Raw genomic sequence first — 18,528 nt, 5'->3', positions numbered from 1 at the left:
CTAACGTGAAAACTGTTATTAAAAATATTTTAGAACACCTGATGATGTCACAGCAAAAAAGTTTCTTGGTAACATCCAGAACTTTGTTGTGTGCTCTAAAGTTGTATCTGGAAAGATCTAGAAATATTAGTGAGATCACAAGAAAATGATTCAATAGAGCTAGAGTTTTTGGAAAAATTGTCAGTGGAAAATATTTGCTGGCAGCACATGAAAATCTACAGTATATACTCGATCATAAGCCAGTACCTTTATAAGCCAACCCCCCCAAGACGGATAAGTAAAATGGAAAATTTTTATGAGCCATTCATAGGCCGACCCTATAATTCAGGGGTCAGCAAACTTTGGCTCCCGGGCCATCAGGATACGCCACTGGTGGGGCAAGATGGTTTGTTTACCTCGAGTGTCCGCAGGCACAGAGGTAAACCTAAGTAAACAAAGTGTGTGGCGGAAACTGCAAAAGAGAGACTCTGGCCCTGCTTTTTCCCTTCTGGCTCTGCTGGCTGTGCTGCCTCTCCTTGCTCCCTCGGTTGGGGGGAGGGGCTGTGTCCCACCTCTCACTCTCTATACCCGGTCACAAGCCGACCCCCTTCTCTGGTGCTTCCCTTTTTTACTAACATATGGACATGATTATGTTGTCACATGGAAGATAGATGGCTAGGGATCCACAACTTAGGATACCAGAATGAAAACTCAGCTATGGAGAGCTTCAATGTGAATGTTTTAGATAACCAGAAACATACTCAGAGAAGATCCAACTCTTTTGATAAAGCAACAATGAAATAAAAAGACTGGAAAATAATCAACATAGTAACAATAAAAATCACCATCATGGAAAGCTCAAGAACTTTTCATGATGTAACAGTTTTCTGAAATGGCCCTAAAAAGTCTAAAGCACCTGAAGCGAGAACAGGTGGAAAGAGCTCTGGATAGATCTAGAGTAGCTGTTCCCAAAGCTTTATTAGTTCACCTACCACCTTCTCAGAGAATTGTTGTGACGTGAGTGGATGGAAAATCAAGTGCACATACTAGCTGCGGATCAAGTACCACCCCTGGCCCTGGGAACATGTTCCACACTTTGGAAACCCTTGATTTAGGGCACATGAAGGGCAAAAAGCAACAGTGAGTTTGTCAGGAACTTGAACGCCGGAGGCGGTAAGGCTGCAAATGACCCTGGGAATATCCATCTGGTTCAGTGGGGCTAAGAAGTGGGATCCATGGCAGGGGGGATAAATCCCCACGGCGAGCCTGGGGCTTCTGGAGGGTGGGATGAGGAGGGCACTGCAAGGTCTAGCCATGGGGCAAAGGGAGGAAGGGCCCTGCTGGGAAGGTTCAGAAGACCGGGCCAGGTGGTCAGGTGGACACAAGGCAACACGCTCTCTGTCCGGATCTAGACCCTGGGCTGGGATCAGACTATGGCAGCGGAATTGGCCCAATTGTGTCGAGTTGCCAGGGTATAGTGTGAGCGCGGGAACAGGAAAATCACCTTCACCCGGGCCAGGCCGGGGAGCCGGTCTCTCCCGCCTGCCACGCGATGGGAGGGGCCGGAAGAAGCGGGTCTGTCGCGTGGCCTCGGGAGGGCGAGGAGGAGGGGGGGTGTCCCATGTGGCCGGGCCGTTTGTGGCGTCACAGGCCCCGCGTGCCGGCCGGCGCTTAGGCGCCGACGGGTTCCCTCTTCCCTCTGGGCAGCGGCGAGGGCGGTTGGTCGGGAAGGGGCGGGATCCCCGCGTGTGGGGAGGCGGGAGGAGGGGTCCGGAGAGGAGCCGGGCCGGGGTGATGCCGCGCTGGGAGCCGCTGCTGACACCATCGGAGTGACCAGACCCCGGAGAGGCGCAGGGCGATGCGGAGTCCACCATGGAGAACAAATATCCTTGTCATCGACCCGCCGCCGCGCGGACAGGGCGGGACAGGCTCCCCCGCCCCTCCCCAGTGCACTGGGCACATCCCTAATAGAGACCCCCCCCCCCCCGCGTGGAGTGACACTCTCCCCGGCCAGGTCCCACACTAGGGAGACCCCCCGATTGCCAGAGACCTCCCCATACACCCAGTGCAAGCCCAGCTCACCTTCCCCCAGCAACCCACCAGCACCCCTCCCTCCTGTAACACTGTGTTGGAAACCCATTCAGCTCTTCTAGCCACCCCCATTAATAACCCAACTCTTCTTCATTGTCACTCAACCTTGTCAGCTCCCTGTCCACATTAGTCCGTTCACACCTGCCTCCCCATTGCTTTTACACTCCTGCATCTATTCTACCCTTTTTATTGCTTTCCTCCACTACCCTATTTTCTTTAATCCATGAATCCCCCCCCCCTTTATTCTTTACGCCCATTAAACTCTTACTATACTCCCTTTCATGTTTACTACCATTGGATGTCTTAACTCATCTGTTCCCATTTATCGTCTGTGCCATTTCATCTTTCTTATTCCTTTTCGCCTTTCTTCCCTATAGGCTGCTCTTCCTCCTCCAGCATCCCTTTAGCCCAGCACTGTAATAAAATAAATAACATAAATATTTTTCAGTTAATTATTTGGAACCAGAAATGGAGAAAGTATAATAGTAGAAAAATAGCTAATATGTTTCGCTTAAAAATCAAATACATCTTCCCATAAAAAAAGCTAATTAAATGTGTTTATACATTTCCTTAACCTGTTTTTCCTTACATGGTTTTTGTCCATCATTCAGGATGAGTTTAGAACTGGAAAGATTAATTTAGACAAGACATTGAAATTACTTATTAAGCTAAACATCCCTTTTGATTACGTTCATGTAAAATATGTTTTTAAGGTGAGAAAATAGTCGTGTATTGATGTAAGTATATTCAGAATGACCAGACACCTAAGGGGCTGGTTGGTTGTTGGTTTTTTTAAATATATTTTTGTTAAATAAATGTGCCAAATTAACGGCTGAGTGGACAAAAGTCTTGTATTTATCTGTAGCATGGATATCTCATAGGCAGCATCAATGCAATCTCTTTCTTACTGCCTCCCCAACATGTTCTGGGATAGCTCATCCCTAGGTGGTAGGAGGAGAATTCAGTCTCCATCAGTTCTAATGAAACTAAGAAGAGTATTGGTTTTGTGATGTTTACATCTTACTACAAGGAATTGGATTAACTACCAAATTAATTTAACACAGACCACTAATCAACCACCAGTTGGCAAAGGGTTTACGGCAGTGTTAGGATTTCAAACACGCTAATAACTGTCAAAAAGATAATTAACCAGTAGGATATCAAAGAGTCAAATTCAACAACTATCAATCAGATTTGGGTTCATTGTTATTACAAGAATAATAATGATTTCAAATGGAATGTGCATAGTTTAAAATAGCATTTACGTGTCTCTAGTTTTAAAATAACACTGAAAGCCTGACAGGTAGATTTCTTTGTAGAATGGTAGATAATACCGAATTCCAAACAGGTTGACCTGATCCTATTGTAGGATGATCAACATTGAAATTATTGTACTGAAAAAAATCTCTTCCTATTCCTCCTATGTTTTCCTACACTATGAAAATTTTTCTAGAAATAATGTGACCATTCTTTTTATAAAGTGGATATTTTGTGGAACACAAAATTCATGGCAATATTGGTGTACACTTATGGTAACGTTGTGTTCATGAGACACTTTTGCTGTTTCATTCATTTAATTTATTTTAAGGTGTTGACTTTGTTGTATGTGGCCATATGTGTCTTGGATCCTGGCTACCCGAAGACTGACTTCTCAAATCATAACACCACCATGACAGTTCAGGTTAACTAAGGTGTTTCAAGATAACACTCTCCAAATTTAAACACTGAGGCTGATGGCAGAGCATTTTTGATGGAGGACCCTCAACTCTGGAATTTACTTCCTGCCGCAGTCTGACAAAGCCTGAGTGTGCTGACCCTTGGGACCCTCTTGAGACTTAGCAAATTTTGTGTTTATTGTTTTTATGGGCTTTCTATTATTTTATTTTCGGGGAGAAATTTTAGGTGAATGACTGTAGACTAAAAAAAGAATAATTACTTGAAGGAGTGGCCTGTTTAGAATAGGAATGATCTAATTGGATACAGTACTATACCTCTACCCCGATATAACGCTGTCCTCGGGAGCCAAAAAATCTTACCACGTTATAGGTGAAACCGCGTTATATCGAACTTGCTTTGATCCACCGGAGTGCACAGCCCTGCCCCCCTGGAGCACTGCTTTACTGCATTATATCCGAATTCGTGTTATATTGGGGTAGAGGTGTATTACAAATTCATTGCTCTTGAAGAGAGAGTTGAAGGGCTATGACTAAAAAGTTCATTCTGTATTAGAGACACGTATGCAGGTGTTTTACCAACGTACTGCTTTTATTTTTCTTTCCTTTTAATTTAAATTTCTTTTTCTGTCGTATTACTTCTGGTAATATCAGAAGAAATGGGGAGATTAAGGTTTGTTAAAGAATAATACATTTTCTGAAGCTTTCATTTCAACAGGAAAGCCTTTTGTTAAACTTACTACATATTCTGAATAGCAAAGAGTTGAGGTGCATTAATAAAACTAAAGATATGATAAGGAGCTAGAGACACACATAGAAATCTATAGATTGCAGTGCTGTTGTAGCCATGTTGGTCCCAGGATATTAGAGAGATATGTTGGGTGAGGTAATATCTTTTATTGGACCAAGTTTTGTTGCTGAAAGAGACAAGCTTTTGAGCTTACACAGACCTGAAGAAGAGCTCTTTTAAGTTTGATAGCTTGTGTCTCTCTCACCAACAGAAATTGATCCAGTAAAAGATGTTACCTCACCCACCATGTGACTCTAATAGAAATCTGTAGTAATTTTTCTATCTAGGTTCTTATGTAGCCCCTATTACTGTAGTTTCCAAATGCTTCTGTGGAGCTGGGAAGTTGTGATTTCTCAATAAGTGCTAAAAATTTATTACTAGTTTCTTGTACCAAGTTTTCTTCATTATTGGTTTTAGTAAATCTAATATTAAATTTCTTTTGAACAGTCATCCTTCAAACAATCAGTAATTAGATACTAGTTTGGAAGGGAATTAATAGATTATTGTTAGAAGCCCCCAAAATACTTTTCTGTTGCATTGATCTTGGTTATTAATACAATTTTTAGTTTCACGCCAGTTTATACTTTTAGAAATCTATTTCACTAATGACTAGATTGCTCAGGAGGGAACTAATAATGTAATATTGAATCTTTCATCTCTAGGACATTGGTTCAAATCCATCCCAGATTGGTAGTGAACAAAATTCTTTATCAAATGATAATTGGTCATTTTCCTTGTCAGGCCAGTTTTTACTAGGCACTAACCACCATAGCTGACATAATATTAGGCACTAATTACTATCCTCCATGGTAGTCTCAGGGCTTAAGAACTGAATAATACTAACTTTCTCTCAACTACGGTGGTGATCCTTGTAGAAGAGAGTTGAAGCACATTGGTGGAGGGTAGTGCAATGAAGTTTTTATTTACATTTCCTGTGCTGTGTTTGTTTCGCAAATAAACAGAGCTTGTTCAGTCACAAGGGCTAGCACATTATGGCACCTTTTATGAACAATAAATTAAAAAAAAATAAAGAGAAAAAATGTACACTGGGAAAACTGAATTCCATATATTATTTAGAAAATTGTAAAAGAAAAATTATTTTGGTGAGTCTTTGAAAAATGTATATGCCAGAGATGCTCAGTTACCATCATTCTAATTTATTTCTACCTCTTTTTTCACCCTTCTTATTTTCTAGTGGCTTTTGATAATCAAACATTGAAATGAATCCATATTCTAACATTTAAAAAGCTCCATTTACAAAAAACAAGTGTATAATTTAGAAATTCTGAGTGTATGAATAATTGGTCAAAGCTTAACTGACCAATTAAGACTTTTAACAGACTTTAACTTAGTCTGTTAAAAGTTGAGCAAAGTCATATCTTTAAACTTGAAAAAAACATCTTAGATGTGACCTGCAATTGGACTTTAATCTTATGATAATTTGGTCATTCTTAATTCACTTGTTTGAGGAATGCGTACTCTTCCTAATTTTAAAATAGAGCCTTACAGTATTTACAAAATTATTTAAAATAGTAACTGTTGATGTGTAAGAATATATTTACTTTTTCACTATCATGATAACCTTTTTGTGTGGTACAGTTTTATGAAATTAAAATACATATTTCAGTACAAGATTTTGTTTTGAATTCATGCATTCTAATCAGATACATAAAATATACACAAATATTTTGCAATTGACAGTATGCAGCTTGTGATATGCAATACAATTTAAACTTAATTACTTAAAATAATAGACATTTTTAAGAGGCAAGGCCAAATTCTAAGATTTACTAACTGCATCACTTGTTAGAATAGAATTGGATCATGACCATGTACTGAAGAATCATAGAATATCAGGGTTGGAAGGGACCTCAGGAGGTCATCTAGTCCAACCCCCTGCTCAAAGCAGGACCAATCCCCAGACAGATTTTTACCCCAGTTCCCTAAATGGCCCCTTCAAGGATTGAACTCACAACCCTGGGTTTAGCAGGCCAATGCTCAAACCACTGAGCTATCCCTCCTCTCTGTTTTAACTGATATAATGGCTCTAATGATACATTTTTACATTTTAATGTAGTGATTTTAATGTATGTTTGTACTCAATCGTTTTTGTTTTCAGAAAACAAGTAATCAGCCGAAGACTGGAACTATTACTATAGAAGAATTCAGGGCAATTTATCGAACCCTTGCACACAGAACTGAAATACATGAACTTTTCTGCAGTTATTCTCCGAACCGCAAAATTCTACCTGAAATAAACCTGATTGAGTTTCTCAGAAAAGAACAATTTGTAATTGATGCTGCTGAAGCAATTGCCTCTGAACTTATTGCAAAGTATGAACCCATTGAAGAAGGTACACTATATCTTTAACATAATATAAATGTTGGATTTTCAGATTTTATTTTACTGTGTTACTATTTATGTATGTATATTTATTTTTGAATACTTATCTGACTATAAAATTATTATGAAACTTATGAAAAAGCTGTAAACTGTGTAAGATAAATATCTGCTTTCCTAAATAAAGAAAGAGAGAATTTGAGATCTGTTAGTAAGCATGTGGACATAATATTAGTTGTTTTTCAAGTTCAGATCCTTAAACTACTATGGATATATTATTACAAGAAATCTTTAATACATTCATCATAAATTTATACAGGATATGGCTCAAATGTAGAACATACAATTTCTTGTAGGTAGGTGATTTAAACTCCAGTATTGTACCCGGGACCGGTCCAGAAGTTGTATAAGGTCTCCTGTGTAGAAACATGTTATGTAAGATCATGAAAAATATGGCTAGTTAAAACCCGGACTGTTTTGTTAGGCCCCTGAGAAATGTGAAATGGCCCTTGCTGTGCTTGGATGGCAAACTGTGTGACACTTATTGTTGATTGAACTAATCTATCAAAACTCATTTTGCTTTATTAATCAAGATGAATTTGAATTATGCGCTAAAGAGGTGAAAAATGAAAACTGTATGTCCTTAGCCAAATATCCTCTCCATCATATGATACTGCTCTTCAACATTAGATTACAATAGAAAAATAAATATTTTAAAAATGTATTTGAAATGTGCAAAAGTAAAATGAAGTTTTGAATCATTACTTATTTTGTAGCTAGAGACCTTTTTAATTTGTCTTGTTGAAACTTGAAGACTAAGGACAATAATTAAAACAAGAATAAATCATATCAGAACTAAATTATATGTAACTTACTTTAGCTTAAGAGATCTGTTTCACAACCACATTAAAATGAAGATAATTTTTTGTGAGCTCCTTAATAAAAGAGTTTGATTTTGTTATGTTACTTGTAAGTCGGTTTTTGTTAGTATATTGTTATCAGTGCACTACAAGATAGGATATAGCTTACATGTCTCCGAATAGTACTAGCTTTTGATACATTACTTTAACCATGTCACTATTCAAGTCTGAATGTGTGTTTTTAAAAGACTAATAAGTATTTGCATTTCTTTCAAGTAGTGACAGTCATACTTTTGGAGTGGGTACTTCTGTGGTTTGAATGTTGTAAGGTAATTTACACATAAGACTCACAAAGCTGAGTTGAGTGCTGTTGGGAACTAAGCAAAAATTGATACAATCAAGACCCTGTATGCTGTGCAACACACTGAATCTAAATTCTGATTTAAGGGTCCAGACTGTGCAAACTCAGTAAACTAACACAGCATTGGTTATACTTAGTTCACATTTTCAAGAGTTAATTTGCAACCACGACAACTAGAAATATATGTATTAATTTAAAAAAAAATCAAAGCTTAGATTCTGAAGCATAATTCTGAGGGAAGGGGAATTCCACAGCAAATGCTATGGCCATGGAAAACATGCAGCCCTGAATATAACCCACTTATTCTATAAAACATAGCCCCAACAATAAAAATTAGTTAATAATTAATTACATTGTTTGCATTGTATTAAACTTGTTTTTAAGTACAAACAAATATTGATAATACACCTATTTGAACTCTCCTTATGGGGCATTCCATTAGGAGAACTGCTAGTATTCTCTATCTACTGTTTTTGATTGCTCAGTATTCTGAGTGCAAAATGGATCATAAGAACATAAGAACGGCCATACTGGGTCAGACCAAAGGTCCATCTAGCCCAGTATCCTGTCTTCCGACAGTGGCCAATGCCAGGTGCCCCAGAGGGAATGAACAGAACAGGTAATCATTCTGTGATCCATCCCCTGTTGCCCACTCCCAGCTTCTGGCAAACAGAGACTACGGACACCATCAACATTCTCAACCAATTTTATTTTAAAAGCTCCCAAGAATGCTTAACCAGTTGGATTGTTCAGTTAGCTGAATATCTCCCATCTCTTTCGGGAAGAGAGTTGATTTCTTGTGCAATATAAACTACAATATAAAGGCTCTTCCACTTTAATTGCTATGGTGTGAAATTTGTTTTAAAAAATACGTTTTTTTTTTAAATTGGAGGGTATTCCATCACAGGTACTTGGGAAAAAATTAACAATTAATATAGCAGGACACATTTTGTTTTCTAACAGTGGACCTCTTAAAGTGCACTTTTACTCTGAAAAATAGTTTTGTAAATATGACATCATGGATGCCACATTTATCATGCCTCAGTGACTCCAGATTAATTTTTCTCAATTACATATAAGGTAAGAAGGTAGTTTAGAAAGGCAGCAGTGCAAACTCAGCATGGAATTTTAAGCTCAGGCTAGGTTCCTTCTGGCTCATGCGTCACCATTAGTAATAAAGATTCTGCCGGTGAAATTCTGTCCTTAGTTAGATCTGTGTGAAGTAACTGTTATCAAATTATTTTCAATCATACTTATCTTCTGTGTGATTTCATAACTCTTTTCTTGTCTCTTAGGCTATCAAGGAGTGGTTGGACTAAGGCTTGGGGGTAGATTTACTCATGGGCAGATCCTCTTTTATTACTTTGTGGATTTTTAATTTATCAAAAATTATATGTAGGGATACTACAAATATATTAAAAATAAATGTACTAGTCTAAAAGTTATCATCTTATATTACTTTTCTCCATTCCCTTTTCTTCCTCTTTTATGTCCTGACTTCATTCTTTTCTTAATTCTATTTTGTTTTTCCTTTTTCTATAATTTTCTATATGTCCCCTCTTGCTTGGTATTCTCCACTGCCCAGTTTCTCTTACCCTCCAGTTTGATCCATCCGCTGGAAATAAAGGGAAAAGAGAATTGCTAAGGATCATATATCCCATTGGCTCTTCCCACTGCAGTTCAACTCGCTCGTAGATGAATGAAATACTTATGTGGAGATGGAAGATCTTCAGGGGTCCCTGATCTCCCTTTCTGACTGCTACATCACTGCCTTGGGTATGGCGTCTGGGAAGACCATGGATTTGTTTTGCGTGTAATAGCCCAACTACTTCTGCTACACTTTAGAAAGTGAAGGCTCCCTTAAGTGATGTAGATTCTCTGCTGAGCTTCATTGCTCTGTGTGACAAGAGGCAAAATTTGCAACTCAGCTGAGAAAAAGCAACACGGGCTAATTACAGCTCTTTTTGGGAGCTATAGTTCAGACATACCTCTTCAAATTAGCCTGGGTGGGCTGCCGTATGCTCGTGATAGTTCTCCCAGCCTGAAGGGCAGTGTCTATCACAGTGATCTAGGATTGGAAGCTGCACACCATTAACAAATATAAAGCAAGAAGTCACAGAACACAGGTTCCTCAAAATGAAGTAGTTGTCCTATTTATAATATTATTAAAATTTGATTGTCTTTCCACATTAAGATATCTTGGTGGCTTCATTTTCGAAAAGACAGAGCTGCTAGACAGTGCATCAGAACTTTTATTCTTGTATTACAAGAATGAAACTTATGAGCTGAGTGCAGTTTTTATACTACATATGAACTATGGTTCCTGAACCCGCCCAAAGCACTTTCCAGAACTGTTGAGAGAGCTCTCTTCCACACAGTTATCCGGCCAAGAGTAATGTTCCCTTCTTGCGTGACTTCCTTTGCTTACGAGCCAGCTGGCCTTTTCAACTTGGAGCAGCTCTAGGCTCTGTATTGGTTCTGCCCCACTTCCAGCTACTGTAGGTTCTCTGAGCTGTTGCTTCCCAACCTGAGGCACTGCTGACAGCAAGTTGAGGAAAATCAAAGCTCACAGAGAGGCCCAGAGGGGAGAGAATATTCCCAGCTGAGGCAATATGGAGTTTAACTCTATTCTCATAGTCTTGGCATAGAACCCCCTTTTGGCCTGCCTGATAATACAAGAAATTTAGGGATTTTTGCTGCTTTATTAAACATTTCTCACTGTCCAATCAGGGCTGTAAAAGCTCGGCATGCAACCCATGCCCTTCTGAGGTTTTATTTCAAGATAGAAATCTTATATTGAAGTTAGTCACCTTATATGGTCTGAGATGTAATAAGTTAATACTATACTAAGTAAAATTGTGTAAAAGTGTTTTATTATTTTTGTAAAACTATTTTTACTGAATAATAAGATAAAAAAGTATTAATAATAGTCTGGTCTGACTGCCCAAGAACCTTGTGTTTATCCTTGTAATGTCTAGTTTTAGTTTTAATTTTAAATACTAAACCAAATGCTTGTTCATCTGTGAGGAAATTGTCTTAATAATTGGAAATAGTATTATTTAATGAACACCACTGTGGCTTTAACAGATAATCCCAATCAGAATTATTTAGTGGAAAATTCCAAACGTTATTGACATGATAGCTGACTCATATGTAGTATACTATTACTCCATTTTGTGCAACTGTCATTCTGAATTCTGTATAGAATATTCTTAATCAGGATGATCTGTTGGAATCCTATGTCAACCTAACCTGATATATTGCAGTAAGTAAGTGAAGAGGGCAGATTTTGACACTTGATTGACTGGTTCACAATTAGTAATAGCCATTTTCTGATAAGCTTGATAGCATTGATATGTGAAGGTGAAAACAGCGAATAGTGACCAGGCTTTATATATGTACACTACATAAAAATATCTATGAATGTTAATATCTGAAGGTAAGAGACTTTTTAAACATATGTAACCAGATAACTCTAAATTTGCTAATCGTATGAGGGAGCTCATATGTGTGTTGTTTATTTCATTAACAATGTGGAATAACTTCTCAAATTTGCTTTCACTATTCAAATTTCAGACATTAAAATACTGTATGAATAAGTTATATGGTGTGCTAAGGCTTCCCACTTTTGGGAAGTGCTCCATCATGAATGTGAGACTTATACCTGACAGCTGTCCCTTATGTAACATCCAAATTTGACCTCTGTCCTATACAAGCCTTCTGTTATTTCTCATTGATTGTTATAAATTTAAATCAGAAGTCTTGAATCATAAAGTGAGATTAAAGAAAATATCTTTAATACTAAATTAATGAGTTCTACATGCCTTTAAGCTCTGAATTTTTCTTTATATGATCCTTTCTCCAGCATTTGCTTGGATGGGATTTGAGGGATAAGATGTAGATCTATGAATCAGACATGCCAAACCCATGAAAAAAACCACAGAAATTGGGCTTGTTTTTGGCTTAATTGGCGTGTGAGTTGCTTGTTGACTAGTTTTAGGCTTGTAGCTTGTTGCTTGTTTGGCTTGAGCTTGTTGCTTGTTGCTTCTTTTTTTTGATTGGCTCCCAGCAAGCAGGGGCAAGTGGGGGGCAAGAAGGGGCAAGCAGGGGCAAGAGAGGGGAGAGAGTCAGGGGTGCACAGCAGGCCCACCACAGTCCCAGACTGCATGACGGGCGGATCTAGTCACATAGAATATTGGGGTTCTTAGGGATTGGCTTGTTTTGAAATGGGATTAGCTTGATTTTTGGCTTATTGTGAAAGTAAGGGTGCTTATTTATGCTATGAATGCTTATTGCAGTGCTCTTCACTATTTTGGCAAAAAACCTTCAATGTGAGAACCACATCAACCCGACACAGACGGTTGAACACTCCGAGTTCTTTGTTGGTTGATATGGTAATATTACTGTCATTGGAAATATTGCTTGGGCTGCAGGAGGGGTATGGGGGGCTGGCTCTGGGAGGGGGCTCAGGGCTGGAGCGCAGGAGGGAGTTTGGGTGCAGGAGGGGACTCCAGGCTGGGGCAGAGTGTTCAGGTACAGGTGGGGGTATGGGGTGCTGGCTCTGGGAGGGTGCTCAGGGCTGGGGCAGGAGCTTGGGGTGCAGGAGGGGATATTGGGGGCTGGCTCTGGGAGGGGGCTCATGTTTGGGGCAGGGGCTTGGGGTGCAGGATGGGGCGTGGGGGACTGGCTCTGGGAGGCTGCAGATTGGGTGGTGGAAGAGCTATTCAGAACCTGCCCATTGAAAGGGGCAGCACTTACTTCGGGTGGCCCCGGCTCCATGCCGCTCCTGGAAGGGGCCAATGTGCCCCTGCATCTCCTGGGGGGGCACATGGCTCTGTGCGCTGCCCTCTCTGCAGGCAGCACCCCCACAACTCGGAGACCTCTGCTCCCCACTTATCCCCCGGGGCTGTGGAGGCATGCTGACCACTTCCGGGAGCTACGTGGGGCCGGGGCAGGCAGGGAGCCTGCCTTAGCTGCAGCCCCACTGCGCCGCCAGAGAGCACGATCGACAGGGAGCCACATTTACGGTCCATGGGAGCCGCCACTGGCTCGCGGGCCTTGCAGTGAAGAACAGTGGCTTATTGTTACTATTTGTCATGTGGTAGCATGCAAAAGTCCAAGTTTGGGAGCCTATTGTGTTAAGCATTACACAGAAACTTTGAAAAACACAATCCCTGTCTTGAAAACCTTGCAAATTCATATTTTGTAGGTGATAGCAGAAACCTAGCACCTATATATTTTAGCATCTAACAAGTTATGCAAAATTTCAGCTATCCACAGTGTTTATCTGCAGGTGGAAGTTCACCATTAGTTTATCCTTAGGAAGTCTGTTCTTTTTCCAAAAGGCATTAATAGGAGTTATATGTGTATCAACTGCAAAATAGAACCCTTAGAAGTTAGGAATTATTACTTGTTGATAATGCTTTTATTACAGGAAAACAACAACAGTAAGAAAATAGTTTTTACTTTCTTTGTTGAAGTGGTGGAAACAAGTATTACATTTATACTTTGCTTTTAGAATACGAGTTGTAATTTGTCATTGTGCCATCAAATTTAATTCTCTAGAGTTCTAGTTTGATAGTATTTTAATCTTTCAAATATTAGTTGTTACTTTCAGTATTTATTCAAAATCTGCTTCTTATGGATTAGCGTAGTAGAGAGGGCAACATCCTTCTCTTTAAAGAGATTGAAAGGATTCTGTAAAGTATTTGTCAGTCCACCTAGAATTCCGGATAAAAGCTACTCCATCCAGATGAATGGCAGTTTTGGCACACTCCCAGTTTTAAGTGTTAAACGTCTGAACTTGCTGGCTACAGAGATTCAGAAAAATACGTCAGTCTAGCTAATGTTGGTTAACAATACTTTTAATGCAATTTGATGGAAAATGTTCTGTGAGAGATACCACAGTGCCGTGTACTTTTTTCATCTAGAGAAACATATCTGGAATGCAATAAACAAAACAAACACTGCCCTAACTCAGTATGTGATGTTAACAGTGCTGATCTATCAACCCTCTGTAAGGAAGAGAAAAAAGTCAGTTCATGTATGCAGGTGTAAGGATTATAGTACCAGCTTTTTCTCTGGAGATTATGAGATGACTACTCTCTACCCTGTGCACAGAAGGCAACTGTTCCACTTTTTCTGTCTCAAGCAGGGCAATAAACATACACCACAGGCTAAATGATTTTCCATGGTAAAAGAGCCCCCCTAGGGTCATTTTCCAAACTCCTTCCTTTTGAAAGCTGTCTTAGTTTCAAGGAAACAAAAATGCTCTCAAGAACTAAACAAACAACAATAACCCTCAACTCAACCAACTAACTAACTTACCTCAAAAAAAACAAATCACAGCAAAGAAGCACAAGGGAACAAAACCAAAAAGGCATAGATATAATGTAATCATTAGAGTCTTCCAAACTGTCAAATGAGGGAAACACATAAGATCTGGAAAGTCAGGACAAAATATTCCCCTTAGACATATCTGAATCTATGATAACAGATTAACATTCTGGCTGTTTACATTGATTAGGAGGGAGGAAAAGAAAATATTTTTTTTGACAGAAGTGATTTGGACATCTTATTACATTCTTGAAAGAAACAAGATATTATTGTTAAATAGAAACATCCCAGTAAGGGAAGACCTAGGAATAATGTATGAAAATTTACAAAATTCCAAGAGAAAGTTCCCCCCATCCCTAAATATCTATCTGTAATGCAAATAGATTGGTGGCCATGGTAGCTATTTTTACAAGGATCCCAGGGGAGAAAAAGATTGAGACTTTCCTCAAGGAGGAACTCTGAGGCCTTGGTGACAACCTTCTAAATATCTATGATGTTCATTTATAGAGCAATGATATCAGAGCATTCCCACGGCAAAGGATGAATCATTACAATTAATAGTGAACAAAATACAAATTACACATTTTCCTTTCTGCCAATTGCATCTATTGATATGCTCAGGATTTTCTTTAAAGGACTGTGACCTTGAATACAGTCAGCAGGGAGAAACATATTGCTGAGATATTATTAGAGGACATCTAGCTAACCATCACAGTTCCTTTCTTCTGCAACATTTATAGGCAAAGTGTTATGAGGAGACTTTTGAATAAGACTTGGTGAAGCGGCTAAGGGAGAAAAACATACTTTTCCATCCTCAAAACTCCAGAAGGATTTAAAACAGCATAGACTTAGAAGTGATTTCTTTTCCCCTTATTCCTAGACAGAATTTCAGAAGAGAGATACTAGTTTTCACAGGATGATTTTGAAACAACAAAAAAGGAAAATTCAGATATGACAAAAGCTCTACTTCTACAAGGATACAAAAGCAGTATCTGCCATACCATCAGAGATAGTCTAAAATGTATTAACATTACTTTCTTCTAATATAGGAGTGGAAAAAATCTGTACATAGACTCATAGACTTTAAGGTCAGAAGGGACCATTATGGTCATCTAGTCTGACCTCCCGCATGATGCAGGCCACATAAGCTGACACACCCACTTTCCCTTAACTCAGCTGTTGAAGTCTCTAGATCATGATTTAAAGACTTCAAGTCGCAGAGAATCCTCCAGCTTGCGACCCCTGCCCCATGCTGTGGAGGAAGGTGAAAAACCTCCAGGGCCTCTGCCAATCTACCCTGGAGGAAAATTCCTTCCCGACCCCAAATATGGCGATCAGTAGAACCCCGAGCATATAGGCAAGATTCTCCAGCCGGATCCTCATTTTACCAGCGATGGCACGTTATTGCCTAATTGACTAAAATCACGTTATCCCCTCAAACCATTCCTTCCATAAACTTATCTAGCCTAATCTTGAAGCCAGACAGGTCTTTTGCCCCCACCGTTTCCCTCGGAATGCTGTTCCAAAATTTCACCCCTCTGATGGTTAGAAACCTTCGTCTAATTTCAAGCCTAAACTTCCCCACGGCCAGTGTATATCCATTTGTTCTCGTGTCCACATTAGTACTGAGCTGAAATAATTCCTCTCCCTCCCTGGTATTTATCCCTCTGATATATTTAAAGAGAGCAATCATATCTCCCCTCAGCCTTCTTTTGGTTAGGCTAAACAAACCGAGCTCCTCGAGTCTCCTTTCATACGAAAGGTTTTCCATTCCTCGGATCATCCTAGTGGCCCTTCTCTGTACCCGTTCCAGTTTGAGTTCATCCTTTTTAAACATAGGAGACCAGAACTGCACACAGTACTCCAAATGAGGTCTCACCAGCGCCTTGTATAACGGAAGCAGCACCTCCTTGTCCCTACTAGAAATACCTCGCCTAATGCATCCCAAGGTCGCATTAGCTTTTTTCACAGCCTCATCACATTGCCAACTCATAGTCATCCTGCGGTCAATCAGGACTCCGAGGTCCTTCTCCTCCTCCGTTACTTCCAACCGATGCGTCCCCAGCTTATAACTAAAATTCTTGTTAGTCATCCCTAAATGCATCACCTTACACTTCTCACTATTAAATTTCATCCTATTACTATTACTCCAATTTACAAGGTCATCCAAGTCTCCCTGCAGGATATCCCAATCCTTCTCCGAATTGGCAATACCTCCCAACTTTGTGTCATCCGCAAACTTTATCAGCCCACTCCTACATTCGGTTCCGAGGTCAGTAATAAATAGATTAAATAAAATCGGACCCAAAACCGAACCTTGAGGAATCCCACTGGTGACCTCCCTCCAACCTGACAGTTCACCCTTCAGTACTACCCGCTGCAGTCTCCCCTTTAACCAGTTCTTTATCCACCTCTGGATTTTCATATCGATCCCCATCTTTTCCAATTTAACCAGTAATTCCTCATGCGGTACAGTATCAAACGCTTTTCTAAAATCGAGGTATATTAGATCCACCGCATTTCCTTTATCTAGAAAGTCTGTTACTTTCTCAAAGAAGGAGATCAGGTTGGTTTGGCACGATCTGCCTTTCGTAAACCCATGTTGTAATTTGTCCCAATTGCCATTCACCTCAAGGTCCTTAACTACTTTCTCCTTCAAAATTTTTTCCAAGACCTTGCATACTACAGATGTTAAACTAACAGGCCTGTAGTTACCCGGGTCACTTTTTTTCCCTTTCTTGAAAATAGGAACCACATTAGCTATTTTCCAGTCCCACATGACAGGAGGGCTCAGGAAGATAATAGAAATAGGATTATTCCTGGAAACGAAGTCTTCCCTTCCATTCATATCCAGTTTCTGGTATCTTATTCAGACGAAGATGGAAGCAATTTCAAGGAAGCAGTAAATGCTTGCCTCTTAGGGTGGGAGAGACACATATGACTCAGAACCAGAAAAGATCTTATATTTATACTGTTTTGTGATTTCTAAAAAGACAAAGAAAACCATAATGTTCTTCAAGTAGTTGCAGATGTGTATTCCACTCAAGTGTGCATGTGCCGAGCATACCAAAGCTGGAGAGCTTTGCCTAGCAGTACCTGTAGAAGTGGCACTCATCCCCTCTGGCCCCTTAGCCTCTTCCCAAGCTATTTAAGGATGGTGCTGCCCTGCCCTCCTCTCCCCCCCCCCGTCTTCTCCCCCCAGTTTCTTCTCACTGCCTGCAGCTGGAGTCGGAGCATTCGGTGCGGTAGTTTATCTCACACTTGTTTATCTCAGTTTTTTGGGGACTTTGCTGTATATAATTAATATAGTTTAGTACTCCCTTAGGTGTAGTTTATAGTAGTTAGTGAGAATGGATAGATAGTCACCCTGGGTGATGCCTTCACGAGGGTTTAAACATTGTCCGTCATGTGAGGTGGCTATTCCTAATAGTGATCCTCACATGTGGTGTTTGTTGTGCCTGGGAGAAGGCACATTAAAGAACCTTGCTTCATCTGTAAGTTTAAAAAGAGACTTCAGGTAATGAGGGACTTGCATGTGAAACAGCATCTTCAAGAGCAGGCCAGGAGGCCCACCTTGGCATCAGAGACCTCTACAGAGCCTTGAGCCCTGCAGTGTCCGTCAGAGCCGGATGTTGCTTCCAGCGTGAGGTCTGGTGCTTCCCCAATGAGGTAAAGGGATCATTCTCCTTCCTCTGGCCCTCCAAGGAAGAGATCCCACAAGATGGACCGAGACCATTCCAGGACTTAGAGAGATTCCTCTTTGTCTTAAAAGCAGTGCTGACTGACACCATGATTTCTCCGGTATGCAGGATGGACCATTTAACCACCCCCTGGTACTGCGCCAAGATCAGTTGTACTCTGTACTGTCAACTCCGGTACTGACAACATCAGCATTGGTACTGACTGTCTCTCGCCATTGGCATACCAGGCGGCATCAGACCTGCTCTACCCCTCTGTTCCTGATTCCCCAATAATTCAGGAGCATTCAGCTTCTTCTTCTGCAGTGCCCTCAGCATCATCAGGTCTGCTTGCAGAGTTGTCTTGTTCATTGTCACCATATTCCTCTCTGCCTAAGAGTCAGAGTTGTAGTCAACATC

At 40.2% G+C, this 18,528-nt stretch overlaps 1 protein-coding gene across 1 annotated transcript in view; it reads left to right on the top strand.

Moving 5' to 3' along the window:
- Positions 1-871: 871 nt before the first annotated feature.
- Positions 872-18,528, top strand: part of PLCZ1 (phospholipase C zeta 1) — a 124,884-nt gene continuing 107,227 nt past the window's right edge. Inside the window, exons 1-3 of the mRNA XM_029911660.1 lie at positions 872-996; positions 2,666-2,783; positions 6,653-6,887. Of these exons, the coding sequence (XP_029767520.1) occupies positions 872-996; positions 2,666-2,783; positions 6,653-6,887 (478 nt within the window). The remainder of the gene's footprint in view (positions 997-2,665; positions 2,784-6,652; positions 6,888-18,528) is intronic.

The sequence above is a fragment of the Terrapene carolina genome, unplaced genomic scaffold (assembly GCF_002925995.2).
Source record: "Terrapene carolina triunguis isolate 2854851 unplaced genomic scaffold, T_m_triunguis-2.0 Scaffold112, whole genome shotgun sequence".
Classification (NCBI taxonomy): Eukaryota; Metazoa; Chordata; order Testudines; family Emydidae; genus Terrapene; species Terrapene triunguis.
The sequence above is the reverse complement of the archived record's forward strand: the minus strand, read 5'-3'. Positions and strand labels throughout refer to the sequence as shown.